The following is a 14658-nucleotide window of genomic DNA, read 5'->3' on the forward strand; positions in this document are numbered from 1 at the left end:
TATGATTACACTACTGCACTCCAGCCTGGGTGACAAAGCAAGACCCTGTCTCAAAAGAAAAAGCAGGGGGAAAACGGGTAAATACGTCGGTAGATTTAAATGAATATTGACTGTATAAAAGAGTAAAAATGACTTATAGTATTTAAAATGTAGCAACAATAGTATAAAAGGAAGAGTGGCAAATAGCCTTGAAGTGTTCTAAGGTCCTAAGCACTGTAGAGGAAATGGTAAACATGCTACTATTTTCTATTAGACTTTGGTAAGTCAAAGATTTTTGTTGTTATGCCTGCCTGTGGAAATTACTAAAAGAAAGGGAAAACAGTATATAATTAACAAGTTAACAGAAGAAGAAAGTGGAATGATTAAAAACAAAAGGAGACAAGAATGGAGATAAAAAAAGGAAAGTCAAGAAATAAATGGTAGGACACCAGGTTCACACACAAAGCAGGCCCAGGCTGCCGTCCGGGGCTCCCACAGCCTTACAATGTCCAGGGCCACCACAGCTCTTGGAGACTGGGCAGGGTGTGATGAGATGGGGCCAGCCAGACCAGTAGGGCAGGCCAACACCTAACACCTTGTCAGCTGGCCAGGAAATGCTGAAGCAGCCTGCACTCACCAGCAGTCACTGGCATCTGGAAGCCACCTTTCTGAGGACCACTGGAGTCAAACAATGGTTCTGCCACCCCCACTTGAGAATGAGGAGGTTGCTAAGGGGAGAAGGTACTAGCTCTAGCTACAAGAAAAGAAATAAAAACAACAAAAATGTTGACAGTGGTTATCTCTAGGAGTGACTTTTTTTTAAGAGATGCGGGTTTTGCTGGGTGCAGTGGCTCATACCTGTAATCCCAATACTTTGGGAGGCAAAGGCAGGTGGATCACCTGAGGTCAGGAGGAGACCAGCCTGGCCAACCAACATGGTGAAACCCCATCTCTACTAAAAATACAAAAATTAGCCAGATGTGGTGGCTGGTGCCTGTAATCTCAGCTACTCGGGAGGCTGAGGCAGGCGAATCACTTGAACCCGGGAGGCAGAGGTTGCAGCAAGCCAAGATGGTGCCATTGCACTCCAGCTTGGGTGAGAAGAGCAAGACTCCATCTCAAAAAAAAAAACAAAAAACAAAAAGAGAGAGAGATGCGGGTCTCACTATGCTGCTCAGGTTGGACTTGATCTCCTAGGCTCAAGCAATCCTCCTGTCTCAGCCTCCCAAATAGCTGGGACTACAGGCGTGAGCCATCAGCTCATCAGGGAAGTGATTTTTACTTGATTTTTTGATTTTCTGTAGATTCCAGCATTTCTAATCAGTAATTCTTTCTACATAGAAACAACCAACCGAGTACTCAAAAACATAAAGAGGAAACAGGCAGAGGGGCCGAAAGGCAGCAGAGGACTGTGGCAGCGTTCTGAGTCAGGCAGCACCAGCACCTCAGCTCTGCTGGTGTGCAGTCTCTGTGGCTTAGGGCCAGGCTGTCCCCTAGCCAAAGGGAAGCAGAGACCAGGCCATGTTTTTGGGGCTTTCAGCCCCAGAGTCTATGGGAAGGGCAGCCCAGAAAACCCGATGGCTTCTAAGACACTATCCTTTGCACCAAATGCCCTAGGCCACCCACAGTCCACCCTATACCAGCAGCCAGTGTCTGGGTGGAACTTTGCTATGTCTCCACAGGAGCAGACACAGCAGCCACCTCAGTGCCTCCACTGGTACGCCCTCTGACTCAGGGACCCCAGTGTCCCCAAAACAAGTCTAAGCTTCTTCACATGATCCTGGCCCCACAGCCTGCTCATCCCCTCGGCTACACACGTCCCTGTCCATCAGGCTTCAAGAGCCAGCTCAAGGAGGTGGCCCTGTGGGCCCCTCCCAGTGTCCCTATTCACCCTGAGGCACAGTGACCGCCCTTCTCCAGGGCCCTCTTTGTCCCACTTGCCTCTCTACCCTCTCCACAGCAGCCCCCACTCCAGGCATGTGGCCCTGTGTTGGCTGCGTATCTGTCTTTCACAGCCTGTCCTAAAGGCACCAGGCAACTCCAGGAGGGGCTCAGCATACATTGCCTCAAGCTGGATAAAGGAATTCAGAAGGCACTCAAGAAAGAGTTTTATGGGTAGCCTGGGGCTCTCTGAGGCTTTCAATGACTTGAAAAGACATTTTGAAGCAAAGACGTTGTGCCCAGCAGATACAGAGGGCAGGAATGTGGCTGGGCTGGGGCAGCCAACTCCTAAGCAGCTTCTTTGTGGCAAAGCAACTGGCAATGCCAAGCTCGCATTCTATAGAGTTTCCCTCTAAAACGGGTAGCTGACCTTTTCTATTTACTCTGCTTCAGGTCAGCTGCAGGAGCCCCGGACAGGGGCTGGCCAGGAAGGTTCAGGGGAAATCACCTCAGGGTGCTTTTTCACACCTTCCATATGTGCCACTGAGAGGAAGCAGGTGGAGAAAGTTGATGTTCTCTGTCAAGTACAGAGCCAGAGTAGAGTTCCAGAATGGCGAAATGAAAGGAAGCTTTGAGATTATGCATCTGATCCAACCCCATCACTGGCAAACTGGCCTCAAAGTCTACACTGCTCATGGGGGTTTCATGGCCCCTGGTCCCCTTCACTCGCTCATGCTACCAGGCTTATCCTTTGGGGCGCTAGCCTCTCTTCTCATCCCTTGTATCTTGAGGCTACTCCACATTCTGCCCCTGCCCTGGGCCCCTGGAGGGAGGGAGAGAGAGGATAAGGACAAGGCAGTCCCACATGGCCTGTTCCCTGAGAACGAGGTCCTCCACCTGGTCACCCTGGTCCCTCTCCTGCCCATACAGGCCCCCTCAGGGGCCAGAGAGAACGCTGCTGTGAGGCACTCCTCCTCATAACAGACCACAGGGAAGACCACGCCTAGGATGCGCCTGCAGGCCTTGTGGAGGCCACCACTGGCCAGAGAGACTAGCAACTTTGATCAAAGAACACTTTCATTTTTAATATTCAGAGTACAGAGACACTGGAGCTCTACCAGGAAAACACACTCATGACACTCAAACACGCCCCTAATAACCCTCTGTTTGCTTTAGGCTTTAGGACCTACCCCTTGTCCCCAATACAAATAACAAGGCTTCAGTTGCTGCTGCCAGAGGCCAGACCCGAGAGAAGCATGAAAATGAGGGGAGAGGCAACTACCCCAGATGAGGTACACAGCTGCTCTAGAGGCTGCTCTGGTCTTTCTTTCAAGGGCCATTAAAATGTTCAAACCCCCTGACCCAGTAACCCTGCTCTGGGGAAATTACTCCATAGAAATAGTAACAAAATTGGCCGGGCGCGGTGGCTCAAGCCTGTAATCCCAGCACTTTGGGAGGCCGAGATGGGCGGATCACGAGGTCAGGAGATCGAGACCATCCTGGCTAACACGGTGAAACCCCGTCTCTACTAAAAAATACAAAAAAACTAGCCGGGCGAGGTGGCGGGCGCCTGTAGTCCCAGCTACTCCGGAGGCTGAGGCAGGAGAATAGCATGAACCCAGGAGGCGGAGCTTGCAGTGAGCTGAGATCCGGCCACAGCACTCCAGCCTGGGCGACAGAGCAAGACTCCGTCTCAAAAAAAAAAAAAAAAAAGAAAGAAATAGTAACAAAACAGGAGCAAGCAAAACAAAGCGTTCTATATACACACAATCCTGGCAGCATAATTCATAATAGCTATGACACCTCTGGGATCTCTTCTGGCAGAGTGCCCTAGAGAGGCCTAAAGTACTACCAGGCTATGAGGGCAAAGGACAATTTAGTAGAGGGATGTTTTTATTTGGTGGTTGGTATTTTCTTTAGAACACTCAATGGCGGGCTTTGCAGCAAATGAGACTTTTAAAGAGACCAGTGGCTTCCCCACTTGTGGGCAGAGGAGACTGTGCTCCAGCTGTCACCCAGTAAGGCAACTGTGGACCCACACTGAAGAACAGGTACAGTGTAAGGCAATAAAACCTCCTTTCCCTTCTCTTATCCAGCCCACCCCAAGCCTCCTGTCCTTCTGGCCTAAGAGGACAAGGTCTATTGGAACACATGACACAAGAAGTGACCATGGACAGGACAGGGCCACATCACAGCCCCAGGGGGTGGACAGACCTCTAAGCAAGGCCTGGCAAATGTGTCCTCAGCAGGCTTTCGGAAAAGGAGTGGGAGCTCCTTTGTGCCACCACCTGAAACCACAGGCCAGAAAGCATGAGATAATGCGCCCTCCCCAGCAGGGGCAGCCTCCACACATGGCCTCTCAGAGGCCACCTCTCGAGACCACCCTTCCACAGAGGGAGAGATTGTCACTGACATTTTCTCAATATGGAAAACAGTCCGGAAAGATTATCCGAGGTGCCAGAGCTGAAGGAAGAGCAGGAGGCAGAATCCACACCCTGCTCTCTGGCCTAGGGGTGGACCCCATACCAGCTTCCTGCATCTGGCTCCTCAGGGACCAGCAATCACGGTAGAGAAGCTACCTGACGCAGTGACTGGGGTCTGGCCAGGGCTGCAGGTGGCTCTGCCAGGGCTCTGGGCACTCAAGTGTTCCTCAAAGGAAAAACTCCTGCAGCCTGCCCCACAGTGGAGTTCAGCCTACAGTATCACCCTGGAAACTCCCTCCCTCAACAGGAGCCCAGCCTCTCAGCTCTCCCCATTGCCAGAAGAAGCCTTCCTCAGCCCTAAAAATTACAATTTTAGGTCACATGTCTTAGAGGCAGGAGCTTCAGAAGTAGTATAGTCAAGCCCTTGCCTTAAAAACAAGGAGGCCGGAGAAGCCAGAGCTGGCTGGGGATGAGATCTGTATGGGAGCCCTCACCAAGACTGATCAACAGCTATGGCCACGTATTCGCACCAAGGCCTACCCAAAGGCCCCCGAAGAACGGCTTATAAACAGCCCACAGCTGTTCCAGGCAATGACGGGGGCTGAGTGTTAGTTAAATGAGGCCCCTGCCCTGCCGGAGCTGCCATCACATCTGCATCATGTGGTCTGCACCCACTCTCATCCTGGATGCTGCAGTTGAACTGTACAAGTTGAACTTTGCACCCATCCCACCTGAAAGCCCATAGCTAGTGGGTACTTAAGGCATTAGAAAAAAGTGGTATGCCAAAAACAAAACAAAAAAACCCAGGACTAAAAAGTAAATCATGGTACTCTCAAAGAAATATTCAGCTGCCATAGATAATTTCATGAAAGTATATTTACCAAAAGACAGTCATGACACGGCACATGAAAAAAGGTTACAAAACAGCATGATATGCACAGATACATGTTGATCTGTAGTTTCTAAGTTTTCTACAATCAGAAAATCTATAATTTATGTAAATATCAATTTAATTTTTTTTTTTTTTGAGAGGGAGTCTCACTCTGTCGCCCAGGCTGGAATGCAGTGGCACAATCTCGGCTCACTGCAAGCTCCGCCTCCCGGGTTCACACCACTCTCCTGCCTCAGCCTCCTGAGTAGCTGGGACTACAGGTGCCCGCCACCACGCCTGGCTAATTTTTTGTATTTTTAGTAGAGACAGGGTTTCACCGTGTTAGCCAGGATGGTCTCAATCTCCTGACCTCGTGATCTACCCGCCTCAGCCTCCCAAAGTGCTAGGATTACAGGCATGAGCCGTACCTGGCCATAAATATCAATTTAAAATTTAAAACAGGAAAGGAGTAAAGGTTTATGGCAGATGAGCTAAGCCCCAAAGGGCCCATAAGGTGAGAAGTGGATTGGCCACACTGGCCATGCAGGGCCCAGATGTTGGGGGACAGGGACCTGCATAGCCCACTGCCCCTCACCCTCCCCGGCCCAATCGAGCCCACAGACCACTCTGGGACAGTGGATGGTGCTCAACCCCAACAGGCTGCCCTGAGCGGCAAACCATCAGCAGCCACTGTACTCTGCCAAAAAAAAACTCTTTTCCCCACACAGGGAGGGGTCTCAGTGGCAGCTCCAGTCCCTTTCAAAAGTTGGAGGATTTTAGCCAAGGAAATTTCAGCCAAGTCGCTTCACCTGCCTGGACTGTGGTTTCTTCACCTATAAATGCAGATCACATTGAGTACCAGAACAGAGGTGAAGATTTCCTAAGAGGAGCTTTGGAAATGAGATCAGGACACACAAGATATCATGACTTAATGCACAAAGAAAGGATTCAGCTGTGCTCCTACCCCACCCTACCCAGAAGGCACGTGCCCAGTGCCAGCACACGGTGAGTCGGCTTCACCATATTCTTTAAACCAGTTTTCTCTTGATTCATTCTCCCACATTTCCAGGCCTATTCCTGAGAAACAGGGTCAGGAAAAATGAGGCGGTGGTGGGTCTCTCTGCTGCTGTTTCAGCAGGAGATCTCCACTGCCTGTGACTGGGACAACACCAGATGTAGACATCCTCTACAGCGGGACTGAAAGAACTCGGGAGGCATGATGGGAGCCGCCCTGGTTGGTACCACTGGAGTGGAGCAATGTATGCAAAATCAAGCTGATGTCATGGATCAAACAACCATGATCTGTGACACATCCTGGTGTGTGGAAACCATCACCAGGGCCCAGCACGCAGAGGCCTGGCATTGGCTGGACTCAAGGGTTTGGGCACTGGGCCAGGGCTGGGCCTTAGCTGGGGTGGGAAGTCTCTCCATGAGAGGGTCAGGCACACATTGAGCTGGGGAACAGATTTTCCATCTCTGAAGAAGGAAGGCTAGTGACCTCATTTCTTTTGTAATATGTGACACCTAGCCCCAGTCAAACAACTATCTCTGGTGGTAACCGACTGCTCCAGCGGTGTGCAGACCTCCATACAAAGCCACGGGGAGGTGGCGGCTGTGGAGGTTGGGAGTTCGGGACTTGCTTGTTCAGGCACTTTCTGGCATAGGAGGAGGCAAGTGCTCCTGGTTAAGTGCCTCCTCCCTTCTCCTCCCACCTGTCAGCCCCAACCCAACAGTCCATCCATCCCACAAGGCAGGGTGGCAATGGCTGTCAGCCACAAACCCTGCCCTAGGCATGCCTCCATGACACACATCAGCCAACCTCCCATCACGAAGAAGTGACGGACAGCTCAAAAAAAAAAAAAAAAAGCAGCTGACACTGACATGAACACCCCTGAATATCCTCTTCCATGGGCCAGCCTTCCAGGGCACATCTTATCTGGGCAGTACACAGGGGGCTGGGGGAAGGGAGTTGCCTTAGAGATGAGTCATCCACGCCTCTACAGAGTTAGCTACAACAAGGCTGGCAGAGACAGGGAAGAGTCAGACCAGAGAAGAAGGGCCCATCTAGGGGTAGGAATGCATCCTTTCTTCCCACAGAGCCTGGGATGGTGGAGCTGCTGGAGCTCACGCCCACCCAATGGGGATTTGGTTGTATGGGGATGGGACAGGATTTATCCTAGGAGAGTAATACAAATTTTAAAAAGGAATCTGCACGGATTTCTATCAAAATCCCAGCAAGCTTTTTTTTTTTAATAGATATTAACAAGCTGACTATAAAATACATAAGGAAAGGCAAAGGAACTGTTAGAACAGCTAAAATAATTCTGAAAAGGTCTCCTCAGGCACTGGGGCAGGAACACACGCAGGCAGGCGGGTGACTCTTCAGGATGGCTGGTGAGGGGCAAGGTCCTGGGGTGGCTCCCTCCAATCCTGTTGGATTTTCATTTACTTAGCCACAAACCCTGGCCCTACAGTGTATCTGGTTAGACAAATGAATCTGCAAAAGGAGGCCACTCAGCTTATTTCCAAGGACTATCTAATGCAGCAAATAAGCGAGGCTGTACAAAGTGGTTCCTAATCACGAACTTCTAGGTCACGTTTGCTTATTTCTACTCCCATCCATTGCCTCACATTTCCCCCAACTGTTGCCTTATTTGCAAAGCTGGCACATGCTTTATGTAAAAGTTACTTCTGCCTTTTCCAGGAGTGTCCAGAGTCCCTTCACTCTCTCAGGAGGACCTCAGGGTGCCTTCCTTCTGTCCAGAGCCCCAGCACTAGCTGAGCAAACAGGTATGGCATTTGCTCTGTTCATCAGGTGAAGCAAGTTTTATTTCATTTTTTTCCGCCTTTGGTTGAAGATTCTGAGGCTCACTGAGGCAATGTGACTCGCCCAGGGTTAGAGAATTAATAACTGGCAGGGCTTGGCCTCAAACCTGGGAACCGCTTCCAAAGCTAGACCTTGCTCCATCTGTCTAGGTCCTTTCATCTCAGGGACTGCTGCTGAACCAAGAATCTAAAGCATGATGAACTAGCTACATCAATATATGGAACTGACCACCAGGCAAGGGACACTGAGTGACCTGGAGGGTAACTGAGGCAGATGGACCCTGCTCTCTGTCTGCTAATGGGACACAGGGAGCCGAGACACTCACAGGCAGCAGGCCCTGGGGTCATCCAGTCACTAGAGTTCAGAGCTGAGTGGCAGTGTGGGATGGAATGACTCACGGAGGAATCCTGGTCAGGGCATAAGAGGAGAAACTAGGGAAGAAGGAGAAGAGGAGGGTGCCACCTCCATTTCCCTGTAGGGCCTGGGTCAGGCAGCATCAGAGACAACTCAGCCTTTCCCATCCAGGTTGGGCCCTGGGTCTTAGATGCAAATCTGTTTAACTCCCTTGGTGTCACTCCTGAGATGGTGAGGGGGTCAGACTGGAAGGGGCCCCCAGGGACACTGACACTGTGCAAAGGAGAGTTGGCGTGATGTCTGTTCATGCCTCCCCAACAACAGGCTATACCACCCACCCTTCCACATTGCCGATTCATGCCTCTGGACCTTTGCCACCCAAACCCCACCATCTGGATTCCAGACTTAAAAGGCATGTTCTCCATAAGGCCTTGTCCCACTGAAGGCAGGACAGTGTTAGCTGAAAGCACCTCAGAGTGGGCACCACACTCCTCTCAGCACACTCCAGAATGGCTGGTGTCAGCAGGGCTTCCCACCTGGCACCTCGGCTCAACCCAGAGTGACCGTGACTGAAGTAGGCTGTTCTCGCCTCCCAGCAGCTGAGGAAGGATGCTCACTGGTGAATGGCCTCAGGGGTCATCCCTCCAATGGAATGGAAGGTCACTTCTTTCTCCCCAGTGCCAAAGGAGGCTGTAGCAGGGACTATGGCCTAGGGTGTTCTCTGGAATCAGCTCCCAATCCACAAGCATCCTGCGTGAGAGCCCCTTTCCAGACTTGGGGTACAAACAAAAAGCAAGATCCTCCTCCCTGGGATGGACACAGCCTCTGCTACATCCTGTTCTTCCTGGAAAGTCCATCATCCCCAAGCCCTGGACCCTGCAGTTTAAAGTTAAGTCCATGGGGTCTGGCCCTCTGTTAGGGCAACCAATGTTCTAATCTGCCTTCCTAAATAACCCAAGCAAGCCCTCTGCTCTGGGGATCTGTTAAAGTCACAAGAGTCTGTTTTTCTCTGGGGCCTACAAATACAGGCACAACTCCTTGGTAAGGCTAGGCTTCCTGGCAACCAAAGGAGTGACCAAGTGGCAGGCCCTGTCAGGTACAGGATGCTAGAAGTCCACCAGCCCAAAGTCTCTAGAAGGACAGCCCTGAAAGCCAAGCTCCCAACGACTGGGAGGCAAACCTGTTCCACCACACTCCACTGCCTCAAAAGAGGCCAGATGAGAGCAAATCAGAAGAATATGATGAGCTGAAGCAGAACCCAATTCAATGTCCAGCATGGTTGGTCCCTGGGCTGCAGTGAGAACACAAAACAGGGCCTTGCACCTGCCCAGCTCAGTGGGCTCAGGACGGGGCCTCAGAGCAGGTCCTGCGCTCCACTACAAATGACCTGTAAGACATAACACGGAGCAGGTCCTCACGTGGCAGGGCCTCTTTTATCTAGAACTCACTGATAGCAGCCTGGAACTACACATGCCCTTTGGTTTTCTCCCACTGTTTTCATTATGGTATTTCTCAGGCACACAAAAAAGTTTGCAGAATAACCTAACACATGTACTCACCTCCTGCAGAGTCAATAAAAGCAACATTTTGCCATATTCAAGACAGGTTTGTTTCCCTTTTTTTGCTTTTGTTACAACAAAACCACACATCACTGGCCTCGCCCAGTGGCTCACACCTGTAATTCCAACACTTTGGGAGGCTGAAGTGGGTGTTGCCTGAGCTCAGGAGTTCGAGACCAGCCTGTGCAACCTGGTGAAACCATGTTGTTTTTATAACAAAAAATTAGCTGGCAATGGAGGTGCACACCTGTGGTCCCAGCTTCTTGGGAGGCTGAGGTGGGAAGATCGCTTGAGCCTGGGAGCCACATGGAGGTTGCAGTGAGCTGAGATCACACCACTGCACTCTAGCCTGGGTGACAGAGTAAGACCCCCATCTCAAAAAAAAAAAAAAAATCACACATCACAGAGCCTTTCCCTAATCCTGTTTCCTCCTTGCTTCCCCAGGCGTCAATCGGCGGCATCACTCCTCATGCACGCGTTTACACTTCTGCTTTTGCTTTCTTGGGAGCACCTGACACCTTACCACACACCTGCTTCTTTGCTAACAGCCTGTCTCCCTCCAGAAAATGTCAGTTCCATGAGGGCAGGGGCTGTACTTTGTCCACTGTTGCCTTCTAGGGGCCCACAATGGTGCCTTGCACAGAGCAGATAACCAATAAAGTCAGTACTTGTCAACTGAGAAACATACATATATCATTTTGTGTTCCTAAATTTGATATAAATGTTCCTGCCCTGTATGCCTCAATTCTGAAACCTGCTTTTTCCTTCACTCGACACCACGTTTGAGATTCACAACCACATGGTTCAGCATTCAAGCCTCTTACTGTATGACACACCCACCCACATGCTAAACCAGTAACCCTTCTTTCTCATCGAGGAGCGGGAGAGGTGGGAATAAGAGAAAAAATCACCAGCAAATCAAAGCCCAGAATCTGGAACTCAGGCTCCAGCCAGAGTTCCAGTTTTTGAGAACCTAAGAACAAACCAGAAGACCAAAGGGCCTCGAATACGTAGTTACCACAGAATGGGGAAAACTATGCCAGCACCTACCCATAAAGCCACATATGTTGGGGTCACCTGGCAAAGGAGCAACTAACTGGCCTTTGTCTTCCCATCTCACCATCCAGGGACCTTCAAGAGGTGGGGGCTAAGGCCCAACAAAAAGCCCCAGGCCCAGTGGCAGCAGACCCACTCAGCGTTTAGCATCACCAGCCTCTCAGCATGGAGCTGATAGCATGTCTGAACCCGAGTAGGGGGCATGGACTCTGAAGAGCTCTCAGGATGGTGTGATAACACTTTGTAAACAGTGTCTGTGATTCCTCCTGATTACAAAGGCAGAGATGAGGCCCGCATGTGGGGAGGTTCTACTCATACTGGTGAAGGTGAAAAAAGGCTGTGGCATTAGGAAAGTCTGCTCTGGTGTGACCGCCCAGCTTCCTCTGAAGAGCATTCCCTCCCCTCCTGCTGCCCCTATGCAAAGCAGAGCCTAAGTGCATCAAGAGATACACCCCTGTGCCTGAAGGAAGCTGCTCAGAGTAAAGGAAATCAAGGCAACATGTGCAGAAAGACACACAGTTTGACCCCAGGAAGAGAGCCCCAGCTCAGGGCTAGGCATGGGAGGGAGGACATGAGACCTCTGGAACTGCTGACACGGGAGTGGTAGTCAGACACTCTGTTCACAAAGATCAGCAGCACAGCTCTGCCTCGCCCCACCCCACACACTGGTTCCAGCAACAGTTTCCAGGCTCCAGCTTTTTGGGAGGCAAAGCAGCATCTGAGGCTCTGTGGAGGTTGCAGCCCTCAAGACTGCGGGGGAAGATCTTGTGCCTGCAATCACGAGGGAAGGGTACCCAAGACCCTCATGTGTAATGTGTTTAGGCAACTTAAGTGGACCCAACCACATGACAGTATTCGACAAAATAAGATAAATACTACAGAGAGAAATGAAGCCAGAGGGGCACAGAAAAATGAGAAAGGCGCCCTTTGAACCGAATGCTATGTGAAGACCCAGACATCAAAGGTGTAGGAGAGATGAGAAGGACCTCCAGGATGGACAAAAGACTGGTCAGGAAATGCTGAGTGGCCAGGGGTGGCAAGGGCCGACCACAAAGGGCTCTGGCTAGAGGGAAACAGAGGAGGCTGGACGAGGCCAGATGACCCAGGCAGAGCTTCACATGCCAGGTACAGAAGGGGCACTTACTCAGCAGGCAACGGAGAACCATGCCACGAAAGGTGTATAAGGAGGGTAAGACGGCATAATGTAAGGGCTAGAAAGAAAATGCTGGGGGTTGAATAACAGCCAAATGGAAAATGAGGGAAAGGAGGCAGAGAAGGCCTCAACAAGGGCCTTCTGAGATGTTGAGATTTTAAGGTCTGAACAAGACAGCCATGGCAGAAAGAAGAGGGGAGGGAACAGGGCAGACACTGAACACAGCTGGGAGGACCCAGAGACTGGGAGACCGATGAGTGCTGGAGGAGAGAGCAGAGCCTGAAGCTGCACATGGGCATTACCTGTGCTTCTCGCCTTCTTCCTCCTCTTCTCTGAGATGCTTGGTCTTTGGCTCCCCATCTTCCTTGTCCTGTAAAGAAAGGGAGAAAACCACCAGCTCAGTTGAAAGCTCTTACTTCCAGTCCACACGGCCCAGGGAGCTAAAGAACAGGACATCTCAGAAGGGGGACACCTGTCAGGGCCCAGGTTGGTGTCCCAGACTCCAAGCAGGGTACATGCCTGCTGCATCTCAGAGGCGCAACTGGAGCCTCACTGCCTGTGCAGAATTTAAAAATCCGTAACTCTTGGCCAGATGCGGTGGCTCACGCCTGTACTCCCAGCACTTTGGGAGGCTGAGGTGGGCGGATCTCGAGGTCAGGAGATCGCAACCATCCTGGCAAACACACAGTGAAACCACATCTCTACTAAAAATACAAAAAAAATTAGCCGGGCGTGGTAGCTGGTAACCTGTAGTACCAGCTACTCACGAGGCTGAGGCAGGAGAATGGCATGAACCTGGGAGGCGGAGCTTGCAATGAGCCAAGATCGAGCCACTGCACTCCAGCCTGGGTGACAGAGTGAGATTCCATCTCAAAAACAACAACAACAAAAAATCTGTAACTACAGCCCAGTCCCAGGTACCTGGTAGCCCTTAGAGAACACTCGCAGAAAGAGCTGGATGGCTTTAGGTGGTGAGAAATGCAGCCACTTGCTGCCATGGAGGGGCCACGCTGGCAGGCCACCAGTACCTTCATGGGTCTAGATGGAAACACCTGCTAAGCTAGGGAAGACTGGGGGAAGAAGTCACCAGCAACCAGGGCAGGATGAGAGCTTGGGCCTCCTGAGACACCTTTCAGGCCAGAGTCCTCTCCGGAAATACCTATTTGGTTCGCTTTAGAAGTAACATGAACAAGGACCAGGATAATAACAAGACACTGCCTAGGCCTGTGCTATATTCAGGGAGACAGAGGCAAGGGGAATTAGTTTGAAGTTTCCATGAAAATTTTCTTAATCTGGTTCTTCTGACCTCCCACCAACTGCACCTCTTTTTTAAGTCTAGAGAGTCATGTTCATCTCAACCTTGACATGTTATGCTTGTTCTCAGGTGCACTGAGGGTCACAACAGAAAGAAACTGCCTTACTGCTTCCACCTGCAGCAGAAAATGTCTTCCTGGACTTTCTCTCTTATTTTGTGATTACCACTGTTAGGTCAGCCTGCCTGTGGACAAACTGACACAGGGTGTGTGTGCGCATGTGCAAATTCGTGTGCCCACATCTCGGGCCCAGGGCATGGACTGAGAGGTCCCAAGACAGAGCTGTCGTGGGTCTCCCTGCATGCTAGGTTGGCACTCCAGAAGGTGACAATGTGTACTTCACTATGTCAGTGTCCTGCCTTCGACTCTTGCAGAGCAGTGTTCTGAGAGAGATCTGTGAGCTCCTTCAGTAGGGAGCCTGCTCTGATGGACACAGAATGAGCTGGAGCCTGCATATAAATTATAAGTAAAACAACTGCTTGAACTACCTTTCCTAGAATGTTTATTTATGCCATTGACAACTGCCTTCCTAAGAATGGCATCTGCTTTATGTGACGACTGCAGGCATCGACCAGACCCTGCCATTCCTTGGCCACACAACCTCCGGGGAGCAGACTACCAAAACTAGATTGGAGGCCTGGCCCAGAGAAAGGCTTCTGTCGTGTGAACAGATCAAGACGGCCCCCACCCCAACTCAGGGCGGCTCATCTCATGGCAATGAGGCAGCGGGAACAAAATAACTGACCAAGTGACAGCAGCTACATGAGAGAGGTCAACATGGAACATGGTTCCTGGGGGAAGGGTGAGGGGTTTCCTACTGAGAGATGGGCTGGGCAGAATTGGGTGATACAGGATAACGGGACAGGAGTGGGAAGGGCATTCCCGGTGGGAAGCAGGACTTGAACAAAGGCAGGGTGTGGTCTGAAGAGCATGCAGGTGACTGGGGCTGGGGGAGGGGGTGACGATGATTGCCAGGTAAGACAGTCAAGTCAGGCAAGGGCCGAACACAGAGGGCTCTGGCCAGTGTTCTTAAGCAATGGAGAGGCCGAGGAGAGACTGGGGGGAGTCTACCGACCCCTGCTGGGCAAGGCAGGCCCTGGGGTGGACAGGCAGATGCTTGGTGATGGTCAAAGAGGGAAGGGAGAACAGAGTATAAATGCTTCACTGAGAAACAAATCAGGATTCTCCAAATGGCTCCCAGGGCTGCTGGGACCTGGATGGGGCTTCCACAGGAGCCTTGCT

At 51.1% G+C, this 14658-nt stretch overlaps 1 protein-coding gene across 2 annotated transcripts in view; it reads right to left on the reverse strand.

The window, feature by feature from the left end:
• Nucleotides 1-14658, reverse strand: part of CCDC12 (coiled-coil domain containing 12) — a 55736-nt gene that overhangs the window by 7607 nt on the left and 33471 nt on the right. For both annotated transcript variants that reach the window (XM_033205369.1, XM_033205363.1), the window contains exon 2: nt 12406-12473. In XM_033205369.1, the coding sequence (XP_033061260.1) occupies nt 12406-12473 (68 nt within the window). The remainder of the gene's footprint in view (nt 1-12405; nt 12474-14658) is intronic.

This window comes from Trachypithecus francoisi, unplaced genomic scaffold, assembly GCF_009764315.1.
Source record: "Trachypithecus francoisi isolate TF-2019V2 unplaced genomic scaffold, Tfra_2.0 Lachesis_group0, whole genome shotgun sequence".
Lineage (NCBI taxonomy): Eukaryota > Metazoa > Chordata > Mammalia > Primates > Cercopithecidae > Trachypithecus > Trachypithecus francoisi.